The following is a 26,392-nucleotide window of genomic DNA, read 5'->3' on the forward strand; positions in this document are numbered from 1 at the left end:
GATTGCGTAAGATGTATCTAATTCTACATACAGAATTTTCTTACAGTTCGCCGTCAAAATCGTGCACGGAAGAAACGGTTTTGCTGAAGTATCTAAAAATTCAGCTAGACATAAATCTGAAAATAATTTTGTTGGATTCTCAAAATAATTATGTAGAACGTTTAAATTGATTGCTAGAATGTTCGAGTTTCTTGCAGCGTTGCTTATCGTAGAGTCACTGCATCAGTCGCTGAACAGTCATTAATAAATGACTATTTCAAAACAGTTTTAAAATTACAAGGCTTTAAAATAATAAATTGCGAATGAATTCTATTTTTATGACCTAATTTTCATAAAGATTTTATTAAAATATTTTTTATTAAGAAATGTAATTGTATTAAAATTTCATTTATGTGTTCATTGACTAGTTCAATTTTTTATTTGTTCATTGGTTGATGCAGTGACTTTATGTAAATCCTTTATAATTATTTTCAGATCTACCTTCTGCTCAAAAAGTAGGAATTGTTAAATAAAATAAATTGATATTTATTCGGATAAATTTATTTGCATTTTTGCAATTCTTTAAAATACTTTTCGTAAGCCGATGAGGATTTTCGGCCTTTAGCTGCTTCAGTTTTCTTTCACTTCTGTCACTTAACCTTTTACCGCATGATGTGCCATATATGGCACAAACCAAAAAGAAAAATTTTATTTAATATTTTAGCTCAATTTTTGTTGTAATTGCGTTTTTATCTAACAATTTTTTGGGGACAAAAAAAGTTCATGCAGTAAAGGGTTAAAACGTTTTTCACGAAGTGGAGTTTGAATTTTAAAAACAGGAAAAAAAGTCACTGGAGATCAAGGCGAATACGGTGCTTGAGGAATGATGTTGAGTTTTTGGCTAAAAAGTTGCGTACCAACATGGATGTGTATTATCGGAGAATCCATGAATCTTCTTTCCACAGATTCGATTGTTTTTTTTTGTGTGGATTGCTTTACGTAAATGCCTTATAATGTTTAAATAGTATTCCTTGTTGACTGTTTGAACGGGCGACAAAAGGAAATTTCGATTTTCGTTCCATCGCTTCGTTTAAATAGACAATTTCGGATACTTTTTGACCAGAAGGTGTATCTAGCTAAATTTTTAGATACTTCTCAAAACCGTTCTTTCCATGTTCCATAACAAGAAAAGAATTTTACTAAGTTTACTATAATTTTACTAAACTTCCAATAATTTTATTATAATTTTACTATGCTAAATTTTACTGAGATTATTATAAAATTTTTCCAAGTCTATGTTGCTCTACGATTTGCACGATTTTAAGGATAATTTCTATCAGAAAATTCTCTTCATGAATGGAAAGACTTCTTAATCATGTTACATGACGACACAGTTAAAATCTCGCACGGATGGTGGCCGTGAGAATGGTCGCGGAGCGTAGTTTTTTGCACAGCCAAGACGCAAGATGAATAACCGTCGGCTTCGATTTAATGACGCGCGTCCTTTCTGCAAATGGTTTTTGCGCGGGTCGCGGCACTTAAGCGCCAACATCCGACAGAAGTGCTCGCTACGAGGTGCAGGAACACCTGTTACAATTCGCAAGGGTGCATTCGATCGATATTTACGTCAGGTACGCCGTGCCAACTTGTTCAGAAGTTGTGTGAGACTGCGCTGAAATAAATGGCGTGTTGCAGGAAACGTATGCTTATCCCAAAGAAAGAAACGCAATCGATTTGATTCAGTCACGCTTTATTTTCGTTCGGGAGTCGCGCTCGAAGGTCAATCAAGTGGTGGCAAGTATTTCCGAATTGTATATTTTATTATATTACGATCAATACTTGCTTTGCGCATTTCGAAAGTTGTTGATCGACGTTGTTAGGGAAACCTCGAATCGAATTAAAGGTGTATGTGTTACCCTTTAAAACATTATCAAAAATATGAATTTCATAGATTGGTATCTATGTAAAATTTCAGTACAATTCTTTTATTAGTTTTTAAAAATTATTTTTAATTTTTTGTTTGCTCTTGATTCTTATGTGTATGAAATCGCGTTTTGTAGAACATTGAGAAAAAAGTTGTTAACTTGACCAAATTTTTCAATTTGATTAAATTTCTTCCATTCAAGTATTTATGTATTTTATTTAAATACATAAAATACTTAAACTTTAGTATGGGTATCTATAAATTTACATAAGTACTTGAAGAAATTTAATCAAGTTAATAACTTTTTTTTTCAGTGTAGGTCATTTGCTTTGCTGAAGAAATAGCATTACTAATTAAATCTAATTTTTTGTATATACTAATAAAATTCTAATAAATAATAAATTTCGTCAAAAAATTTATTTGTAGATTCAATTTACTCGTATAAAAGTTATTTATTTAAAACTGCAACAAAATTATTTTAACTGTATATGTATAAGTCATAAGCTAAATTATTTGATTTATTCATTTCAAGATCAAAATGCGAGTATTTATTGTCAAAATATTTTGTTATTGATTAGGGAAAAGAAGAATAAACCTAAGAGCTTGTAATTTTTTAATTTCGATAATTTTTAATTGGTATCGTATAATCAAAATCTTATGAAAGTTTCCAGCTTATGGAGATGAGTCGTATATGATTTTTCATTCATATATCTTTTAACAAAGAAGCTTTTGGCATTGCCATTTAAAAAATAATAAACAATGAACAAAATTTAAGTAATAAAAACAATAATTTATTAATTATTTTAAAAATATTTTTTTACAAAATTGATAAATATTGATGTTAAAAAAAATAAAAAAGAATTTTATAGAATAATGATTGTGTAATAGCAAGTCTACATTTTTATTACTATGACGTTATATTTAAAGACAATTGTTTAATTCGTGAACATTTCTTACACGAAAATAATACGATATTTTATTTTTTTTAATTCTAAAATGTTCCTTGAACCATTCTTTTTATGAATAGTTTCTCAAAATTCTTATATTTTATTTATGATTAAATTACTCAAAACTTTTCTTATAAGACTTAATAATATTATAGAAAATTATTTAAAGGAAACTATGCGGGGAAAGAATTGTGAAAAACTTCAATACATACACACTATGTGTATATATTAGTTATAAACTTGAAAAAGTATTTCATCAAGTTCTCATATTATGTGAAATGACTGGAGAGCCTCCTTAAAAGAAAGATACGAAATTTTTTGAACGAACGACGATCGCGAGTACATTGCATTGAAATACGCAAGGGATCTGCGTCGCCCATCTCACGTCGTTAATTAAGGACGAAGTAAGTCCTGAAGAAGACGCACGAGGAGAGCCCATCTGCTTTCGTGATGTGAAAAAAATTTTCAGCAGGGCAACTCACATCGGCCTATAAGATAGGAAAGAGAGCGAACCGACGACGCGCGTTCGCATCACGATTAATTACCTCGATTACGTGACGAGTGCGTTCCGTTGGAATCGTCGTCGTTTATTGAGCGCGTTAAATTAAGTGGCGCGAGATTGCCGTCGAGCGTGTAATGGACGCCGAGATCGACCGAGTGGTGTCCCCTCGAAAAATGCACACCGATGCGCGAGGTGCCGAGTGTAGGCAGCTGCATTGGGGCACGTTGCATCGGCCTGTCGTTACCGGGAACGCGTTCACGTCGAGGGCGAAGGCCCTTCGAGAACGCACTCCGCGTCGGAATTTCTATACGTGACTGTGCGTCACTCTCGCGCAAACTAAACAAGATTGGATTCGAATCCCTGCACGAATCACGGCTGGTTCGTTCGCACGTTTATGTACATAACACGCTCTCGCACGCAGTGAGATGAATAATTAAAGATCGGTAGTTTAAAGATGCGTGATTTTGAATTTTTAACACGCGTGATTGTCGAAATTCGGAGCGATTATTTATCGGGCGTCGATCGCTCCGCGCGTTTATAAAAGGATGTGGATGGAACAAAGGCACTCGGCACGCTCGAGGATTCAGTTTGTGTGTTACGTTTCGTTAAACCGAGTTACGAGTCGAACGTGACTGGACTTCATCATGAGCTAGCTCGACGTACGACGAATAATGCGATTCAAAAGCAGCTCCGTGACGCTGCGAGGTTGCAGGTCGGTTTCGTTGTGTTACGTTTCGACTCTCTTTCGAAATTTTGACCAGAACGAGGCTACCTAAACGTTATAAATGGAACACCGTCTTAATTTCTCAATTTTTGCACGTTTCGTCGTTCTAATTCCGTGAGCTTATTCTTATTCCGCTTATTAGATCCTTTATACTTTCGGATCCTTTATATATGGAATGCATAACTAAGATCTGATATTGTGCTTTTATATACTGAAAGTATCGAAATTTCCATTAAAATGGTAGTTTTGAAAACGTAATATTTCAAAGAATTTCATGTGTTTTTTTCTGATTACTCCTAATTACCCTAGTTAATTTGGCCCACACAATTGCATTCGTAAAGTAGTTTTGTACCCGAAATTTTGATAAGAGTTTTAACTGACCATGAGATAAAATTTAAAAAGTTGATTTTTTGATTCGATATAATAATTAAAAATAAAGATTTTCTTCTCATTTTCGACAACGCTAGTTTTAGGATATTTTTTTCTAAATAATAGTAATCTTAGACTACAATTCAATCGTTTCAATTAAGAGAAGTAGTTGCGTAATTGTATGCGATAGACTATATTTGTACCCCATCAATATAGTTAAAGATTAATATCTATAGCAATAAAATATAAAATTTGTTTAGTTAAATTTTATAATCTACTTGATAATTTTTATTATGCAGTTTATAAGATGTTTCTTTTGTATACCTATTATATATTTCAGAAATTGCTATCATTACTGATAATATTTGATAGATTGCCAAGAATTGTGCCAAGTTTATCGCCAAACATGGTGAAATAATTGTAGCAAATTTTAGCAGTGAAATATAACTAGAGTTGATAAAATATTTGTTTATTTACACGGAAAGAACAGTTTTACTAAAGTATTGATCTGAAAATAATTATGTTAGATTGTTTAAGAAATTATATTGGATGTTTAACTAGTTAGAATGTTAAAATTGTTTGAAGCAATGCTTGAACGCCCAATATGAAATTATTATCTAATCTGTATCTACAATGAAAAAATGCTGTAATATGAATTAAAACGTAGTTTGATTCAATTAAACGTCAAGTTACAGGCTGTGTCACTAATATATGTAGTTGATTCAAATAAATTTTATTCATTTAATTACATTTATTATTGTCTTTATTTTTAATCTTTTGTTTTATTAATACTATTATTGAATTAACAAGATACTTCTATTTTTTCTCTTTACTGAAAAAAGTCTTGTTTCACTGTTTAGACATCTTGTAGATTCAACCAATACGTTTATTAAAAAACGAACAAATCAAAAAAATCTTATATAATAATTACCGGATTATAGTAAAGCTTATCAAATGTTTTGATTATAAAATTTCGAGTCCTATTATTTCTGTTATAATAACCAGAAATTCTGCTTGATTTCGTCAAAATGCATTCAATCATATAATAAAATTTTGTTCATATAATAAAATCATTTTTCTCAATCTGTGTAGCTAAATTGTTAGATGCTGCAATAAAATTGTTCTTTCCGTGTACTCTGATTAACGCGCCATTGATAATATTCGCGGTAGTGAATTAGCTAATAAATTCTCATTACGTTACTAGATTTCGCTATCCGGTTTCCGGATAATTAACACGGTTGGTAATCTAGAAACCGGAAAATCAAAGAACCATTTGTAGTCTCCGTCGCGTTCTCCTTTTGGTGCGTGCGTGCGCGCGCGCGCGTGTTGCGTAGGAATCAATCCAGTGATCACGCTTCGAGTCCAGGAAGTCGCTCTAATAAGGAACAAAGACATTTCCATAATTAACCATTATGGGAGCGGAGTTTGCAGCCGGGTTTCTCGAGCGTGGTGTCGACGTCGTCTCGATACGACGTAGCGATCGGGTGTGGATGAGCCGATCGATTACTGCGAAAATTGTCCTCGATCGCATCTCGTATGCATCGCACGCCGTCAGTGTTCCTCTGTCCTTTGTACCTCCGCCTCCGCGCCGTCGTCAATCACGCGCAAAAAAGCTGCATCGCGAAAGCCGCGGACGTTATTTAAATTTATCGACCTCGCGTCGGTCGGACAGAAGTTGCGGGGAGAAGGGCATGAATCATAATTTCTTGCACTCAGCTCAATAAAAAACGGTATCATCGATCAAATTTGCAAATTCATCACTCGTGATAAGGATAACGACCCGACTTGAATTTAGCATCAAGTCTTTAATCTTTATTAAGAATCTTTTGGCTGTGCAATACCAGCTAAAATTAGACTTCTTTCTTCTCAATCGACGGAAAAATTTCAGCTGATAAATAATTTAACTTATAAATGGCTTATACAGCACAATGATTATATTTCGCAGCGGTTTTACGTACATCATTTTTAAACAAATAAGTGGAGCTAAATGAACGTTTGCAATTGATTATTTATTAGTGTTATTGTATATAAAAAAATTTGATTTAATTCGTAATGCTACTTACTCAGCAAATTTGCAAATAAGCACTACAAAAACACAAAATTTTACACAAAAATAAAAAGGAAACCAAAAAATCAAATAACTATCTCTTAAACTTTATAAGAAAATTGTATTCAAATTTTACACAAACATTCAAACGTATAATAATAGAATCTATAAAATTTTAATATTTTTGTTAATGCTTTGAGATATGACACATATATTCTTAATTATGTCGCTTCTCGATGGCTTGAACGCTCGTTCAACATGTCGTTATCCTTACACTGCATAATTACAGAAAATTATGTTAATGATAATTACCCAAGTTCTTGATAATTCATCCCGATTCGGAAGTATAAGGATATAAAAACCACACTAAAGTGCCTTTATACTTTTACTTAAAATTAGTCACGGATCGACGATGTCCTTGCAGATATTTGCTTGTAATACTTATGCTTATTAAACGTCTACCTGCGTAGAGTTATCGCATCTCGGTATTTCCAGTTTAACGAGCTGCGTGTCATTAATGATTGCGTCGTATTAACAGTATTGCAATAAAGGAAAGTTGAATAGGCTTGCATTAGCTTCACGTCGTCTCATTCTCACCCTAATCGAGTTAACTTTTTAACTCCTCTTTTTGTGTGGGCAGCAGGGCCGACGACTTTCGTCACTCCCATAAGCGTAATTGTGATCCGCACTCTTTCATTAGGGTTCTTTGCAAGCTGCATGGCAAACATCTGCGCGCAAACATTCGAACGAGACAGAGCTGTCGTCGGCCGTTCCCCGAAGGTTCGAATTGCATCGCGGCGGCAGTACGAACCTTCGGTGCCTCATTAAAGGTATTTAATATAACAACTCCCTTTCGCTCGCGCGTGTAATCGAAGGGAGCAAACGACGTGGTAAAACGTCGTGACCAGGTGGTTCACCTTAATAAAGCGCACGCCGATAATGGCATCGTTTAGGAGTCGCGACCCGGCTGAAGACATAATTCTCGAGCAACCTAGGTGGTCGTAAACCACGGAGCGTTGACAATGGACGGGCAACGAGCTTCCTCTCGTCTCTCGCTCTTCTTCCCCGACGACGACTCGGGGCCGCGTCTGCGGCTTCTAATATCCGCGGTCTAGCTATCTGCAGCCCCTTCGGCATTGTTCGATTGTTTTCTGAGGGAAGAGCTGGCGCGAGGGGAGGAGGGGTGAGGAAGAAACGATGTCATGTGGGCACGAGAGTTGCACCTAGGCCGCGCGACGACCTTTCTTATCGCGGAATCATTTACGTCCCAGGCATATTGTGCCTCGCGCGATGACGCCTACGCGAGACTCATGTTATTGTAATGTGGACGTTCGTTTGCCTTTCTTCCACCTGATCATCGAAAAAAAAGGAATACCGCGCGCGCGCGCGCGCGCTTTCCTTCTTCGCCTCGCCCCGTTCCGAAGATTAATCATCCACCGGCGCGGCGCCACGGCAAAAATCTCTATCGCGCGCAGTCGACGCGGAAGTTATTATTTTTCGAAACTCCGTTCGAAGCGGCGCGGGTCTCTCTCGATAATTAGAACTCGAATTAAAATTCCGCCGAGGTGTGTGAGATCCGGTGTGAAGGGCCAGGCCCGAGATAAGATTAAACTGCAGGTCGTAAACTAATGGTATCGCACGAACGTGTGTTTCTACCTTCGAAAGGAGGATATATATATCTGTAATTATATAACGCGTGCAATTTGCTGCTATACTTGCATGATGGCGCCGAAATTCCTCAAGTACTGTCCGATGTAGAAAAAGTGTTGCGGCTTTGCTCGCGATCGCTCGCTCGCTTGCGTGCTTCTGATAATTGACCGAGACCACGAAAGTATACCCAGGGTCGCTTTGTATCCGTGTTAACGGGGGGGAATATTCCGGAGAGCAATCGTCATGCGACCGTCCTACTCTGAAAGGAAGCTTTACTTTCTCCATATTATCTCGCGGCAGGAAATTGGCATTGTCGCGCGGAGATCACCGCGAGATAAAACCTGCTCGCGCTTCTTTTCCCTTTTCTCTCTCGCTTGCGTTTCCGTAGGTCACGCCCTCGGACTATCTTTAAAGAAATTTCGAGAAATTGCATGCGCATGGCGTACAAATGTACAGTTAAAACAGTTACGATCGCGTCTCCGCGGCAATCTTATTTTAATAACGGTCTTTCTCCCGTCAAATAACAGAGCCAATCAGCTTTAACCGAATCTCTTGCCTTCTGATGTTTCAGCCGCAGAACTTGGTACTTACTGGAGAATTTCCGGACTGCGACGTAAAGCTATGCGACTTCGGCATATCGCGGTACATCAGTCATGGAGCGGATATACGAGAGATTTTGGGCACGCCCGACTATGTCGGTGAGTATACTCGGTACACGACTCTTCCGCGAACGCAGTTTCCTTTCGTTTCGACTTGAGTAATGGACTCCGAATACGTCGCTATACGTCGCTCGTCATCGTGAAACGCGACCGAGGTGGAAGGACTCTCGCCGCCAATCCGTCAGTGATAAATGCCCGAGTTCTCGCAATCCTACTCGACGTCTGCGCGTTTCTCTAATATTGAGTGAGTGCAAAAGTTTGGATGTAGTTTTCGTTTTTTTATTGTACTCTTATTGGCAGGCTTATTATTTTTTATTATACTTCCTATTTCGTACTAATTTGCAAGCAAATGAACGTTGGAAAATGTAATGGAACTTGATGCTCCAGATATCTATTACTGTAATACAATGTTTAACCTTTCATTAATAAACAAAGTTTAAAGAAGAAGACTAGTTCAGGCAGTAGGGATTTTGTTGGTCTTTTCGAGCTTTTATTTTTTATAATTCCTTAATGGTTAATAAAATATTCGTTATTTAATTGATAATTTTATTATAAATTAATATTAATTTTATTTTTTAATATATATGTATAATAAATATACGTACATATATATGTATAAGAAGTATTCCATGCCAAATCGATCATTTTTTATTCAATTTATTTTTTGATAAAACTGATTCCATCATGTGTGAGGTCTTAAAATGTTCGTTCCGTATAGTAAATTTTTTTTATAAATTTGCTAAAAAAATATTTAAAAGATGGAATTTTTAACTGCAATTAATATTTGAAAACAGAATAAAAATAAAAATAAATTAAACAATTTTTTAAATTTTCTGAAAAAAAAAAACGAAAAAAATTATTTCATAGAATGGATTTTTATGGTTTTTTTTTAAGTAAATTTAAAAAAATGGGTTTATAACTCAAATCAATAAAACCCACTGAATGTTATTAAGTTAAACACACTGTCAAACCTTGTGCAAAAGATAGTTTGCTAAATTTAAAAGAAGTGATTTCGACCTCGAAGACATCACGTTCCGGATAACCTTTTGATATTGATGACGTATACAATTTATTGGGTATAAATCGACAGAAAAAGTTGCTGATGGATTAAAAGTTGACAGACCCGACCGCCTTTCGGCATAAAAAAAAGTTAGTTACAAAATCTATTTAAAATCAAAACTTTTACACTCACCCAATACATTGGACCTGTGCGTATTACTGAGGACGACAAGTCCGCAACCCTGATCCAGCGAGCCCGTTTTGACGCGACGCTATATACGGACGGTGAACATGTGCGTGCCGGTGGTTTTCAGCCTCGAAAGTCGATCGGAGTGCGGCGGGGTCGCACGTTTGTACGTTACACACTTGCGATCTGTTTAATGCTGAGAAATCGTTCGTACGGTCTGCGCTGCGTAGTTCCATTAGGGGAAACGGGCGCGTTGCATAATTGAACAGAACAAGCCACTTCGCAGCTAAGAATCGCACGTGGTTGGTTCTGTGCACTGGTTCAGCTAGGAGGAGGGCCCTTTTACGATCCTCGCAACCGATCACCATCGCAATTACATCGCACTACCGTCTAACGGTCATGCCCTAAGTGGACGAAGGTGTTAGGTAATAGCGAGACACGATAATCTCCCACGGAGAAGGTCGGGAAGTCTCGAGCTGTCCCGGTTGTATCCTCGATGCTTACTAAATCAACTGAAATTGTTCTGGAAAAAAGAACCGTTGCCTCTCACAAAGATTAACCGAAAGAGTAACTTGAAAATCACGTATCGCGCTGCCGAATAAAAGAGAAAGGAGAAGAGATCGTCCTTAATTGGGAACCGGGAAACTCCGTTACTTCCCCGTCCGTGGAGGTTTAATCGGTCGATTAGCATCAGCTCTGAGATTTTCATTCGCAGAAATTAGCAGAAACCATTCGCACGATAAAAAAAAACAGAAGGCGCGAGGATCTTCGCGGCGATTAAGCTGAATAGACAACGCTGAGGTGGAGGTGAGGGCGTGGAAAAACCGTGGCGCGGTTCGGTCGGAAGCGAGCCGATACAAAGCGACTATTACGCGATGAACGAAGCCAACCGCAGTTCCACGTGTATCGCGGCGATTACCTAGTTCACGCTCGGGGCCCAACACGACGTCCATGGTTACAATTATTATTATCCCGTTGAGGAACACGCGTGGCTCCATTAAGCATCGGCGGCGCGTCGTAATAACGGTCGCGACGACGTAATGGCAGAAAGGCGAGAGGAAAGAAGGGATGTTATCTCCTTTTTTTCGAATTTAATTACCGGGACTCGCGCGCGCGCGCGCGCGTTTGCTCTCGCGCTTACATATACACGCATCTCAACGAGCATTAGCGTTCGATGCACCACAGGATCTCACTACGATATAATAACGGCTCATCTGCCGTGTGTGTCTTAGCCCCGGAGGTTCTGAATTACGAACCGATCAGCCTGGCGACCGACATGTGGTCCGTTGGCGTGCTGCTCTACGTGCTGCTAACGGGATGCTCGCCATTCGGCGGGGACACCAAGCAAGAGACCTTCTGCAACATCAGCCGATGTCGCCTGGACTTCCCCGACGATCTCTTCGAGGACGTCTCCGAGGAGGCGCGCGATCTCATGCGCAAACTCATGGTTAAGGACCCAAAGTAAGTGTCAAACCAACTCCTCAGGTATAATTATAATGTTCGCAATAGACGTAATCATTTTATTAATAAAATTAAAATACGTATACGGAAAGAACGATTTTGCTAAAGCACACAGAAAGAAACAGTATCTAATTAAAACTGATATATTCTACTTAGCAATTATTGTTTCATATACAATAAGCAAGAAATTATATTCTTGTTCATGTTATATGAAACAATGATAATCTTGGTTACATCTTGAGTAATTCAATCTTTTTTAAAAAATTTGATAATCTAAAATTTCAACGAAATTTTATGTTTTTACTTCAATGTTATAGTCCTCCGCTTGCGTACAGTTTTTCAACACTCATAGCTTATACAATGGGTCTGTCACGTCGCTATTTTTCCTATCTAAAAGTAGACTTTCAGAAGAAAGACTGAAAAAATTAAGGAACATTATAGTTAATGATTTCATAGTTATGATTTCATATTTTGATGAAAATTGTTTATTAAATATTTGTTTTAATAATCATGAATAAAAGGAAAAGTTGATTGTTATTTTATATAGGACGTCTTTGAAAGTTAAAAAAGAACCCGGATCTTTTTTAAAAAGTGGAATTTTTGGGATTTTATGCGTTTTTATTTTTTATAATCCACTAATGATTAACAAAATTCGCTATTCAATTGATAATTCTATTATGAATGAATTTTAATTTATAACTTATAAAAAAATGATTGCATTGAATGGATTTTTGTGGGTGGGTCTTTTTAAGTGGTCTAACGTCTAACCTAATAAAATTCATCGACCCACCTAAAACCTGTTTCAGACTCATGTGTACTGGCGGAAGGATAATTAAATAAAGAACATAATATATGATTATTTTTATGATAATAGTATTATAAAATTCTAACTCCTGATTTTGTTGAAAATGTTATTTTTTATCCATTTTTCCCTCTTTAATCATGAAAATTATTGTTGAATAATGAAAATGTGTTTTCTTAATAAAACTATGAAACAAAGTGATGTATAAAGAAATTATGTCCGTTTAACGCTGTACATATAATCTCATTTTAATATTTAATAATTAAAAAATTTATTTCGAAAATAAAAATATTAAAACAGAATATTCTGTTTTTCTGTATATCTAAAAATTTAGCTACAGATCTAAAAATAATCTTCTTGGATTATGAAAATAATTATGTTGGATATGTAATTACGCAAACTGGCCCCTAAAATGTTCAAAACTTTTTGCAGCATCGCTCATCATGCTTAAACGTCCTTCATAATTACGTCCTTCCTGCATGATGGGCCAACAAAATTATTTTTAGAACTGCTTTCTATAATTGCTTCTTTAGATACCTCTCAGCGAAACCGTTCTTTCCATACATACTTTCGCATATCGGTGCGGAAGTCAAAGTAAACAAGAAGAGATGGATTCGTGGAATTTAATACTCGGATGCGATTAAAGCCGCGAAATAAAGCGTGTAGCGTCAACCGTGTGGCGACGCAGATTCACAGCGAGATTCATTGATCATCGTGACGAGTCACTTCGACGCCATTTATCTTCATATACTCCACTTGATTCAACGAAAAGATTTCCATTCGTTGTCCCGGCGCGATCGAGATGTCGTCGCTGCAAATTATTGTACGCTATGCACCCATGTCGCAATTCCCGCATCGTATCGCTCGGTCGATCGGCGTTTTCAAGTTCTCGCCTTTAAGTCGCCGGGCTCGTCGAGGCGGGTGTCGGCGAGCGCGTTACCACAGAATCGGCGCGAGCATTCCTGGACCGGTGAAAATAATTCCTTCGCCGAAGGCTGCGGCGATTTACCGAGAACGTCCGGCGCTTACTTCGAAGCGAAAGAAGATAGCACGCGAAACGCGCGTCCGTGCCGCGTCGATTACATTGTTAGTTATGTCGGTATGTCGGCCGATTTCCTAGAACGAAAACAATCGCGTCACGTAGACGTATCGTCGCGGGCGGCGCGACAACCCGTGCTGTAACCGAGATTATGACATCGGGCGACGGTAATGATACTAATGATCTATCGGGCATTGCTAGGAGCGATTTGGTAACAGTGGGTCACGCTGCGCCCGGTGATAGCTGTGACATCTGATCGTGCCGCGTCCTTTCGAGAGAAAGCCCGTGAGAAATTCGCAACGGTCTCTTCGCGTTTCTGCGAAGTTATCGCTGGAACGTCTTTTTTATGATCCATTCCCGTCAGATTGACTTTGATCTCGGTTTAATTTACTCTTTACAAGGTGTTAACTATTGAGGAAAACTGGTATTTTCAGAGAATTTGTTTTTTGTCCTCGAAATTTTTGGAAATTTTATTAGCTCTTAAGGAAATATTGGAAATTTTACCTTTAAATTTAAATTCTATTTCTTTTTCAAACAAAATTGTTTATTCGATCATTTTTTCTCGAATATAAAATCGATTAGCGATAATTATATACATTCATGTATATTTTCGTAGAATCTTTATTAAAAATTTTTATTAAAAATGAGAGTGTTAATTACATGAGAATGTAATCGATCACATTTCGAATTCCGTATTTCTGGCGAATTAGAATTCGTTTTACAGACACATATTGTTATATGCTATATTATTTCTTTTTAGCATTTTCTCAAATTTAATATTAAAAGTTTAAATGACTTTTCTTGCGATTGTTTATTTAAGGAACATTAAAAGGTGTAATAAAATGAATTCACTTCAAAGCTGTAATAAAGAAGTTTCTACAATCTTATCTGAAATTTTGAATAAAATTTCTGGAAAGTCCGAAAATTCTCAGGAAATTCTTTTACAAAATTTGAATAAATATCCTGCCTTTATCTATTTCTAGCTTTTTTTTAACAAAGATAAAGAGTAAGTTAAACCGAGATCAGAGTTAATTTACATTGGTGAAAATGGACATTAGACTCCTAGCTTCGCGTCATCGCTGTTTTTTATTATATGGATTCTAAGAGCGAGACGTATCCTGTAGCTTCGGGTTTAACTTTCATCGCGTTACTGGTATCGGCTTTCATTCAATTATACGAAACGTAACATGAAAGCGAATAAAAATCACAAACGTACATTTGAGAAATCAGACGGATGCGCGAGAGCAAATCTTTGCGTTTCGGATTAAGTTACACAAATTCTCGGTTTTAACCGCGCGCGATCTTCCTCGAATGGCGCTTGGTTCACATCGCCTTCCTCTTTTAGTACTTCGCGAGTTAGCCGTGCACAATAGCGACACTGTAATCCCATCGAGATGCATTTATCAACTCGCCTGAGGGTAGGAACTGTCATCGGTCGATCGTCGAGCTCGTCATCGGTCGCGAGTATACGCGAGCGGGGAAAAAACGATCGGCGCCACGAGTCACGACGAGACGCTTCGCGAGGCGACTTTCTTCGAAGCGGGAAGAACGATGTCGAGGAAGGCGAGTTCCGCTGAAAGGAAAAAGTGTGAGAGAAAGAGAGACAGAGACAGACAGAAAGAAAAACCTCGTAGGTTTCCTTATCGCGCTGACAGCTGAGAGGAAGTCGCTATCCGGAATTATCCGCGTCCTTCCTCTCCGGCGAACGCGCAGGGTCTTATCGCGCGGAACCCGCATGAATTATCGTCATGTCATGACGACGTTGAATAGAGCAGTTTTCATCGCTGACCTGCAAATTACCATGTTTAGTCTCGAAGGGGCTGCACCGTAACTTCGGAGATGCGCTACTGAAGGAAATAATTTGCAGTTGAATTTACGTTCGTTTATATATCATTCGCGTTAAAATTCACGTATCTTAATCATTCTCTTGCATTCTTGACTTGTACTTTCGAACCATGCAAACAATCGCGTAACTAATTAGTGTTGTTACGTTAATTAGTAAACGTGATCTGCTCTTGCGATCACGGTGATCATTATATATATTACATTGAGAAAAATATTTTAATTATCAAAATGAAATACATACAAAGTAAATGTATTCTTTCCAATCAGAATTCCGGTGATTGAATTTTTGTTTTTGTAGCTAAAATTTTTGATACATTTAATAATACATGAAAAGAATAGTTTCGCTGAAGCATTTAATAATTTAGGATACAAAAAATAATTTTATCAGATCATAAAAATCATTACATGTTCAAACCAGTCGTTACAGTGTCAAAACTTGTTGGCATTGCTCATTATACTTCACACAGAAAAATATCAATGTTACTCAATTTACTTTTCTTCTTCTCGTAACTGACAACCATTTTCTTTAACAAAGAATATTTTCTTGATAATTATACACACTTAATATACACACCATAAATTTTAGAAAAACTGATTATCACATGCTGAAAAAAAAAGAATTTACTCTCTCTCTTTCGAAGAATAATATAAAATATAATACTAGATAAATTTCAAATTTATGCAACCAAATTCCATTTGCTGTGTAGATAATTTTAGTCAAGAGTTTGTCTATCAAATTGCGTGCCGCTTCATAAAATTATTACATCACTATACTTAGTAGAAGACTTCGTCCAACAATTTGCCGTTCGCCTTTTGGACTTGACAATGTAAATGCGAGAGGGTGACGCAGTATTTCGCTTGTGAACACTTTTTACTCGGTCTTTTTTGAGGATCCCAGAATTAAGGGGACCCTCTAAAGCACTTTTAGTATCTCCTTCAGGCTGGCATTCCACGGCATTTATGTGTTACGCAATTCGTTGCCCCGTTATTGAAGATATCCTGCGCCGTTCTGTATGCCGGAAGTCTACTGATACGTCAGCTAACGTAATGGTTTCTGCGCAGGCCGCGCGATACGCGTATGAAATAGCAACGCGAAAGCCTCCCGACGGGACCGCCACGATGATGGCCACCGTCGATAAATGCTCCGGTCCGCCTAGCGGAGGTCGTTTATGCGACGGGTCTCTTAACCCTTTGACTCTCTCGCTCCTCGAGTTAACGAGGACGACAACGTAGTCGTTCGCGGAACGAGCCTGTTGTTAGAATATATTTGTTCAAGAACGCTGCGCGTGCACTAGAATAATAATAACAACTTTACTGTAACATAATCACATCAAGTTCTTTATCTTCAGCATTCTAACGGGAAATCATCAGAAGTAGAGAAAAGTCATCAATACTGGCATACTTTGTTTTCGAATAATATTTCTTAAACAAAAGCTGAAAGTCTATCGACATGAATATAAACTAGAAAGTGTTTTCTTTTAGATGATATAGCAGTTTTTATAATACTATTTCGTATTTTGTAATAATTAATGTTTTTGCAATATAATCTAAAAAAAGTGTCTGAAAAATTGAGCCTCGTAACTGGCACAGTAGACAGTAAGAATTCAGACACGGCCCCGCAGGAAAAGAATTAACTATAAAATAAAATATATTTATATATTTATATATATTAAACAAAATTAAAAGGCTAATAATTGAATGAAAAGGCTAGAACTATATGTTTCTTTAGCACGTATTATATTAGTATATACGTGAATTTGTCGCGTCTTAAGCTATTTTTCTTATCTTAAGGTATTAAAGAAAATATGAAAAAAAAAAAAAAACGAAACATTTGTTAACATTAAAGTTGAAAATTTCATAATTATTGTCTGTTCTCACGGAAGAATGTACCACTTTATGTTGCACAACGATTTTATGTTCTAAACCACATTACGATATGAAGACAAAACAGTTTTAGAAAGCTACACAAACATGTCAAGTTACCTAATGTATTATCAATAATATACTCATTGTTGTTTAAATTGTGCAAATTTTATTTTCACTTTTTGTTTTTAGCAGATTTTATATAGCAAAAAGCTATGACTATATGTATGAATTATAGCTTTCTATTTCTTTAAGCAGCACTTACTGTTTTTTATCCATATTAATACAGTGTTTAGTTTCCGAAGAATAAGGAGGTACTTTAGGAGGACTATGCCAATATTGACGACATTACTATACGAATTGAAAGTTTAATTAAAAAAAAAAAATGCTAAAAAAATGTAAAGTATTGCGAAAGTATTGAAAACGGTTCTCTCCAAGCAAGCGATTCTTGTCTGTTCGCAGCGAACGTCTGACGGTGACCGAATGTCTCCAACATCCCTGGTTCAACATGTTCGAGCAGCCGTTGGCGTCCCCGACGACGTGTCCCTCGTCAGACGATAGTCCCGCGGACATCCTCGACTCCTCGACGACGACGAATCCTCCGCAGGAGGATAACACCTCGTCGAAACTGCCGATTGCCAATCAAGGTCAGGCCTTGTCCACACCGAAGAGCGACGGTGAGAAGCAGCAACGGTCGTCCACGACCAGTCTATGCCACAGTGCAGAGATTTCCAAACCGGCGGCGGGCACTCGCGCCATCTCCTCCCACACGGAGAACCTGTACTCGGCCTCGAGATCATTGTCCAAGCCCATCAGATTCGGGCTGAGCCCGGACCGCAGGGATACCTTCAAGAGGAACATGGACTCGCTGGCGCGAAAGTTCTCCGGTAGCGTTGTACCGGAGATCGTGATCATCGAACCGTCACCGTCCAACGGCGGCGGAGGCGTTCAACAACGTCGCGCCACTGCCACGCACACGATGCCGGCCGGCAGTGGCGAGGTGTTCAAGTGTACGCCCGTGTTCATCCTCGGTGAGGCCGAGCAGCAGTGCAGCGACAGCGGTAGCGACACCGTGTCCGAGATCTCGACCGACAGCTCGAGCGATCGCAGCAGCATCTACTCGGACGACTCCCTCGATTTTATTCTGTACGGTAAGAGTCAGGGTAGAGCGAGCTTTCCGTTCACCGCCGCCGACGCGACCGCCGACAGGTGGGAACAGAGGTATCATCATCATCGTACCGCCAGAGTGTGGCCGCGCGAGTGTAGCGGCGTCGTCAGCAAAGCGCTCAGCCGCTTCACGTCGGAGACCTCGTCCGGCGCGACGAAGATCGCGAAGATCCCGATGACGACGTCGACGGCGACGGCGTTGCGCGGTGGCGGTGGCGGTTGCGGTAACAGCAAGGCCGGTCTCGAGGCGCTTCGCGAGCGGGGCGGTAACCTAGTGGTCATTAGGGAACCTGTACGCGCTGGCCGATATACCAGGTACAGCGAGGTACAGTGCGAGTCGGTACAGGCGCGGATTCGGCGGTTTCAGGTGCACGAGGCCTCGTAAGACACGTCCAGCTGTGCGCCGCCAGGTGTCGGCGTTGAATTATATTCGCGCGCAGGTGGACGTACGTCTCCGACCTTCTCGAGGAGCTGCCGAGAGAGATCGAGAGTTGGAAAGTCGCGAGGCGATTGTACATATCGTAAAGTATCTCACACGTGTACAGTGACGCGAAGAGTAGGCGGGAGGTTTTTTTTCGAGCAACGAGGTGTGCCCGAGGGAACGAAGGATTAGGTGGGACGAGACGAGCAAAGTTCCTCGAGATTTGCGAAGGCTGTGACGTCAGAGAAGATTCTTAGGATGGTTCAGGATTGCACCTCTTTCTATAAGAGTATAGGACTATGAGCTTTGTGAAAAATATATTCGGATTCCTTTGATCGTTGCGGGGTAGGATAGCAAGATCGAGAGCGACATCAAAATCACATGCGACAGTTGTAAGAAAAAGAGAAACTATTTCTGAATTTATTTTTCGTGAGGCGCATAATGCTGTGATAGCGTTAGGGAAATGCAAAATGGTAGCATGAGGTATACAGCGTATTCTTATTTCTTCTTTACTTTTGCGAGGAAACTCGATGCAACGATAGAGATGAAAACATTCGAAAAACAACTCGATCAGGAGAGTCTGCGAAGCGGCATCCTGTAACTCGATACATGTAATATTAAGCAGTATTTCGCAGCGAGCAAAGAAAAAAAAAGTTGCGCGTAGCAACCTTGCACCAAGCCTGATCTCCAGAATCCTCGAACAGCCTCTCGAAGCCCCTGTCCCGACTTTCGCCGGACTTCTCGGGAACCCGAGACCGATTGTAAAGAGCGTGCGCACGGCTATGCGAGTCGTGCAACGTAGCCGCGTGCGAAGCGTGTCGCGCGCGGAATCCTACGTGTACGACGCCTATCTACATACATATACGCGTGCCTTCGCGAAGGTGCCGAACGAGAGATCGTAGCTTGTATCATATCAAAGCGAACAAACGACTGTTGTAAATACAGGTGAGAGAGCATGTGAATGCGTATACACGTGTGTATGGATGCGTGCGTGCGTGCATGCGTGTGTTGACTCTTCGTGGAAGCGAGCGGCTTCGAAGAGGGTGGTCTTGATGTACATATTCGAGAAATCAGAGAAGGTACGAGTGATAGAAGAGCGAGTCGCGAGTGTGTGTGTGGCTTGCGAGAAAGTGCCTGCGGTTGCGGTTACGACGCGCCGATTACATAGGGGTGGTCTCGCGCTGGGGTGGCGACGGCGGAAATCCGAGGGAAAAGATTATACGGAGTCATCGCATCAACACTGGACTCTGGACTATGAGTGGAACGCGTTCCGCCGCAGACGAGGATAGTCAGTCCATTATGAATCGATGGCCACTCTCTGACAATCCCGACGGATCCCGCCGTCACTGTCCGATGATGTGTATACAGAGGTGAAGGACGCGTTCGAAATCGAGACGTTGAACGACAAAATAGCGCTCTTAGGCTGCCGTTATCGATAGACTGACCTTTCGAGCTGCATCGCGTGTGCATGCACCGAGCCGCGGCGCGTTGCAGGTTTGCTCAAAATGACGTTATAGTTTCGCTTAACTTTTGATTTTTGACACGTTTGCTACGAGAGAATTTTAATGAATTAGAAATTTTCATCTTAATAAGACCTATGTTTTCTTAACAATCTATCAGTGACTTTATATATTCTTCACAGAATGTTAGATTAATACGCTCTATTTATCAATAAAGGATATACACATTTTTCGCGTTATCAACAGATTCTTTCTTCAACAATAAGAACGTTTCCCTCGTTAGAGTATTACGTAGAAATAATACTTTAGAGTCTATCGTTATTTGATATCCATGAAAAATATGCAATGACTTCAAAGTCACCCGAATTGTCTTGTAACAAACGGACACTTTCGTGTATCAATAAATTGATAAAAGTTACGCTTTATTGTCAATCCCGCATTTGTTTCGAAAACACCTGTCGGAATTCGAATGATCGATTCTTGACATAAGTAGAAAAGGAAATTCTGCAACGCCAGCGATAGTATCTCGATGCGTCGCACGCGATTCCGTCGGAACGAATCGCCATATCAATCGGTCGTCGGGCTAAACCCAACGATCGACAGCGACAATCCAGTTAAATACATTTCGGTGCCTTCCTTAAGGGAAATCACGATGCGTGTGCGCTAACACGGCGTACGTCGCCAGTGCCTATGTTTTTACTTGTCCGGTACGCGCGGCAAGGCTTTCCGAGTCACGAGACTGTGATGCACTCAGCAGGGAGAGAATGTACGTCTGAAATGTTAAGAAGAGTGCCTTAATTGCGCGCGGTTTCACGAGGGATCAAAATTGAGAGCCTAGATGAGCCGTTTAGGTGTCTCTAATTCTAGTTAGTTGGACCGGAATACCTCGGCGGAGGAGATGAACAATGCAGGGCCGAGTCCTTCAGATATCAGTGAACTTGTACCATCGAAAACTCTTAGTTCTCTTATGCACGTTAGGAAGAAGGAACCACTTTTCTATAGGCCGTATGTATCACGTATATACATTTTCCCTGTTAAATATCTTTCTCAATCGTGCCGTTGATCTTCCGGGAATCAGATGAAAAAAAATCAACATGGTGAACCATGAAAAATAAAACAAAATAATAAAATGGGATTGAACTCTTCAATCTTTTATTAAAGCAAAAAGAAAATAAAAGGTTATAGGAATTTATATCTTGCTGAAATATGTCACACCCCATCTAGTTCCACCGAAAGTTAAACATTGCTTTATGAGTCAACATCTTCTCTTCTTCCGTTACTTCAAAATTCTTCGTTATTTGTAAAAGAAAAGGAGAGAAAAAAAAAGAAGGCCGACCTCGTCTGCTCTCCGAGGCTCTCGTGGACGCGCAAATCAAAATTGTACATATGCAAACTTATTTATCCATGGAATTCATCATCGTGCGCAAATTGAAACGCGCGAGTCGTTCGCTCGCTCGCTCGTTCGCTCGCTCGCGTAGCGCAACGAATGCTAGTCATAAACACGTTCCGTCCTCTTTCTCACGCTCGCTCCCCCTTTTTTCGCGCCTCTAATTTTCGTTCATTTCGCCGCGGACACACGCTCGTTGGCGAGACACTAACGAGCGACCTGTGTCTTCGCGTCGTGCGAGACAAGAAAGAAAGAAAGAAAGAAGAGCGGACGAGAGAGCGCTGCAAAAATGACGGACTTGGTCGGCGAGCCTCGGCTTCCGAGCGGCACGAGAGGCTCGTCCAACCGTGAATCTGTATATCTCTTTGCACGGGATCCGCGAGAACGTGGAATTTTCCCCAGAAAATATATACATAACTAGTATCTCGATGCGACGAAATTTTTAGCAACACTCCCGAATTTCTTTCTGCATTGCTCGCGATCGCGATTATACGGTTTTTTGTAGTTCTCTTCGAGCGCACTTTTGATACGTTGACTATTTCGAGGGCTTCTACTCATTTAGACTATGAAAATGTCAAATTTTGCCTTAAATCTTAATTCACTGGGGATGTGAAAGCAGCACCTCCCTTAGAGTATCTCGCGAAGCGAAAATGTTGTGATGTTTAGTCTTCTCTTCGATCATCGATTGCTTCGAATCGTCATGCGCGGAATCGAGCAGAGGCCCAAACACTTTCACCTTTCGACCTCGTGGACCGAGGCGACTATTCGCCCGATAAAAGCCTTTCAGATCACGGTGGTCTCTTGATCGATACGAAAGCCACCGAAGGTTCGTTAACATCATCGGATCTGTAAAGTATAATATGACGCAGCGGACGCACACGCGGACAAGCCGCGTACACGCACAATTCTAACGCGTGCATTTCCTCTCGAGACGCATGTGCGCGCGTATATATGTCGGGGGATGTGATCCCTCCTGGTTTTAGGATGCGTCTCCGAGAATCAAAGAGCGGAAGAGACCTGTAAAATACAATTTTGCTACGATGGGCGAGGGCGGCGCGATCCGGGAGAGTCGGTTTGGCTTCTCTCGCGGTGAATTCGCGGTTATTTATTTTCTTCTTTGTGATATATATCATTAGTCAGAATTAATCCGTTTTCGCTTCATTTCTTCGCGTTAATTGAGACCCGCGGAGAAACGCGTCGGCTCTCGCCTTCCGTGCGACTCGGACGCGCCGCACTGCCCGATATATTCTCTATTATTATTATTATTATTATTATTATTATTATTATTATATTATATTCAATAGAATTATTATATATTATTATATTATATTATGCTATTATTATTACACTATTAATAATTAAATGCGAAGATTGCGATCGCGCATGTAGCTGCTAAAAACCTTCTGTAAATACTTCTGTCATTGTATTAATTTTAATAATACAGTACGAAATAAACGCAACAAATACGTTCAAAATCACGTGTAAGTTTCTTTTTACCCATTCCCACCTATCTCTTACGCAATGCTGATTTTTCAATAACATTTGTTTTAAGCATATTTCTAATTTCCAGAAAAATAAAATTAAAAAAAAACTTGATTTTTTCCATTTACAAAATAAAATACGACTGTATTAAAATATAAATAATAACGTATTTTATTGATAAAATACTTATTAAAGCCTTTAAATATAAAAGAAATTTTAAAACCGTTGATGTAAAGAACAATAAAGGTAATATCATCTTAAAACAAAAATATGGCAAGAAAAAATGGAAAAAAACCGTTTACTTTCTAAAATATTCGTAAATTTTTCCGAGTTGACAACCTTAATTAGGCGTCGTTTTCTTCACATGCATCCATGCTGAACGGGTTGCCTAGCGAAAGGCTACTTTCACACACGTTACACTAGTTATATACACCCAAAAAGAAAAGTTTCTTCGAATCATGAAAAATTTATTTGACTTAAAGAAATTTGTGCAGTGCTGTACGATTAAGGAAAAGTTTCTTTGATTTAAAAAAATTTTTGAATTATTCTTTTTATCAGAATTAAAGAAATAGTTTGGTTATACAACGCTAATCTTTTTTCAAATGAAGAAAATGTAAGTATTTCAAAAATCAAAATACTATACTAAATTATTTTTTATATTTCTGTCAGTACTTTCAATTAAAAAATTATTTATTTAAATTAAACAAATTAATTTGAACAAATAATTTATTTACTTTAATAAAGGCTAATTATGTCGCTTCTTGAAATCAAATAAATTTTTATCATATTTTTCTCAAAAGTATTTTTACTTTAACTTAAAAAAACCAAGTTAAAAAAACGATTTCATCAATTTAAACAACTTTTCTCTGAATATATGTTGCAAGACGAGAAGAAAGTTATATTCAACAAGTATTCGTTCATATTTAATATTATTATATATATTGAAAGCTTTGAAATTAAAACTTATAGGCTAAGAATTCCGGACATTTTGCTTGCAACCACGGATGCATAAAAATGTGTAGGTTAGTATTGTATATTATTATGACCAAAATTGGTCATAAATAATTATAAATATGATTGTTCATTAGTACTTAAAGCAAACGGCAATTTAATCTGGAAAATAAATTAATGAAGAATGTATTTTTATTTAAAGTAGAAAGTTTTTCTATTTTTTTCTCTCTATTTAAAAAAGTGCATTGCATCGATACTCGAAATCTCGAAATTTATTGTTGTCGCTTTTCCAATGTGCTGATTGGTTCTCATTCAGCGCTTACTTCATAAATGACATTTGTTCACGGAGATCGCGTATTTTGACTATTTGTATTGAGGGGTTAATAATGTAATATTTAACTTATAATTTGTATGAAATTATGTAATATAGGTCTTGTAGCGCGCGCTTATTTTGTCTAGTATAATAAAGAGTAAAACAGCTTGTCATAAACATCTAATTATTCCTGCATTTCTAATGAAATATAAAAGAAACTCCCCCCCCCAATTCTTTTCTGAACTAACTTCAGTGGTTACAAAAAGAAATTTTGATTTGCGAAGTAATGCATATATAATCATTGTACGCGATGTACATTTTTTACAATAATTCAGTTGGATTCTATATTATACGCAGGTACGGCCTTACAGTACGAAGTATCTGCGCAAATATTCCTGGTTGCTATTCGGAACGCATGCCGCCATCGAGATTTTTCATTATTGGATGTAGAAGAGCAGAATAAGATTCTTCATCGCGGATGGTCCGCACTTTTTGTTTTACGCGCAGCCACGTGGTCAGTAGATTTGATGAACATACGAGGGTAAAGTGCATCAAGTAATGATAGCGCCTCAGCCTGCATAATCGTAACGCGCAGCGCGATCGTAAAACTGCAACTCGATGACGTCGAATTGTGTATTTTAAATACGTTTGCGCTGTGTCGTCCCGGTAAATACAGTCTCCTTAATTTTGGCCGATGGGGCGATAAAAGCGGAATGCCAAAGTTATAGAATACCCTCATCACAGCACGAGTCCACCAATCACCGTGTACTTGCTCGAGCAAGTACGGTGATTGGTAAACTCGTGTTGTGGTAAGGGTATTCTGTAAAAGGAAAGGATATGGTATTAGTATTCGTGAAAGTACGTGTGAAAGAATGCAAAGATTTAATGGATATTAATCTGTACGATAAATAATTCATCAAGGATATACACAATTAGTAACAAATGTATAATAACCAATAAAAAGTATGACAATAGAGTGAATTAAAATAAATGAATTGCTTTGCAATAGACTGTCGCACTCATTCTTATTTTAATTTGATTGATCTTTCTTTACAGAAATTTAATACCGGCGAAAGCCAGTGATTAATAATTTACTTTGAGTATTAAAAACACTGGCAATAGTAATTTTAATGCTCTGAATAATAATTATTTCTTGATCAATTTAATATTGTGGATATTAAACTCATGGAACATATCCTGCCTATTGCTTGAAAAATAACGATCGATCATAAAACGTCTGAATCTCTATGTCGATAGAATTCAAACAAGTGTCGAGAAACTATTCCAAATGTATGAAGGTATGTACAATACATGTACATTCTTTATTATGCAAGATTTATCCAGGAAGAAGTCGCGGTACATTATCGTTTATTGAAAACCCAAGATTAACAATCCTAAGAAACTAATATGGCTGTAATTTCTGTTAATACTATAACGACAGCGCAATTCATGATTTTATTGTTGAGGCTATAATTTCGTAACGTTTATGGGAAGACTATAAAAATGTTATCATTATTTTGTAGATTGATACGTATGGAAATAAAATTTTAGCTGTTACTCGTAACATAAAGAACAAGCATAAATCGCAGAATAATGATAAAAAAACAAATCTCTCATATATTTCTCGAGACGTATTCTCTTTTATTCGTTAATTCCGAAAAAAAAACAATTTTACTAAAATATCTAAAAATTTAGCTACAAATTTAGATGCAAATAATTTTGACAGATTATCAAAATAATTATGCAAGCTATTCAACTATAATAGTAAATACGGCAAAAAACTTTGACTTCTCTGCAACAAATTCAAGCGATTTACATAATCATCTTGAAAAGCCAATAAAATTACTTTCAGATCTGTAGCTAAATTTTTAGAAACTTTAGCAGGATGTCCACTCAAAATTTGTAAATCCATCCCCTAAAAATTCGAGAATTTTCTAGAAATATTTATTAAAATTCCAGGTAAGAGAATTTTTGAATGCAGCTTTTAAATAAATTTATTTTATTACACATGCGCACTTTAACATTCTTTAAATGTGTAATCACAAAGAAAAGTCGATTGAGATTTGAATATTAAATTGAGAAATATCAACTAATGCCACACAATATGTATGTGGATCTAGCTATCAGAAGTACAACAGTACAGAATTCGAACGATGATAAAACATACAATGCTAATTTAGAACGATACAAAATTTCCAGGACTAGCAATAAAAT

General features: G+C 38.2%; 1 protein-coding gene across 1 annotated transcript in view; it reads left to right on the plus strand.

Annotated features, from left to right (window-relative positions):
* Positions 1-22,907, plus strand: part of LOC105194251 (death-associated protein kinase related) — a 147,844-nt gene extending 124,937 nt beyond the window's left edge. Inside the window, exons 4-6 of the mRNA XM_026136768.2 lie at positions 8,714-8,840; positions 11,220-11,448; positions 17,460-22,907. Of these exons, the coding sequence (XP_025992553.1) occupies positions 8,714-8,840; positions 11,220-11,448; positions 17,460-18,549 (1,446 nt within the window). The 3' untranslated portion in view covers positions 18,550-22,907. The remainder of the gene's footprint in view (positions 1-8,713; positions 8,841-11,219; positions 11,449-17,459) is intronic.
* Positions 22,908-26,392: the final 3,485 nt, after the last annotated feature.

This window comes from Solenopsis invicta, chromosome 9 (assembly GCF_016802725.1).
Source record: "Solenopsis invicta isolate M01_SB chromosome 9, UNIL_Sinv_3.0, whole genome shotgun sequence".
NCBI lineage: Eukaryota > Metazoa > Arthropoda > Insecta > Hymenoptera > Formicidae > Solenopsis > Solenopsis invicta.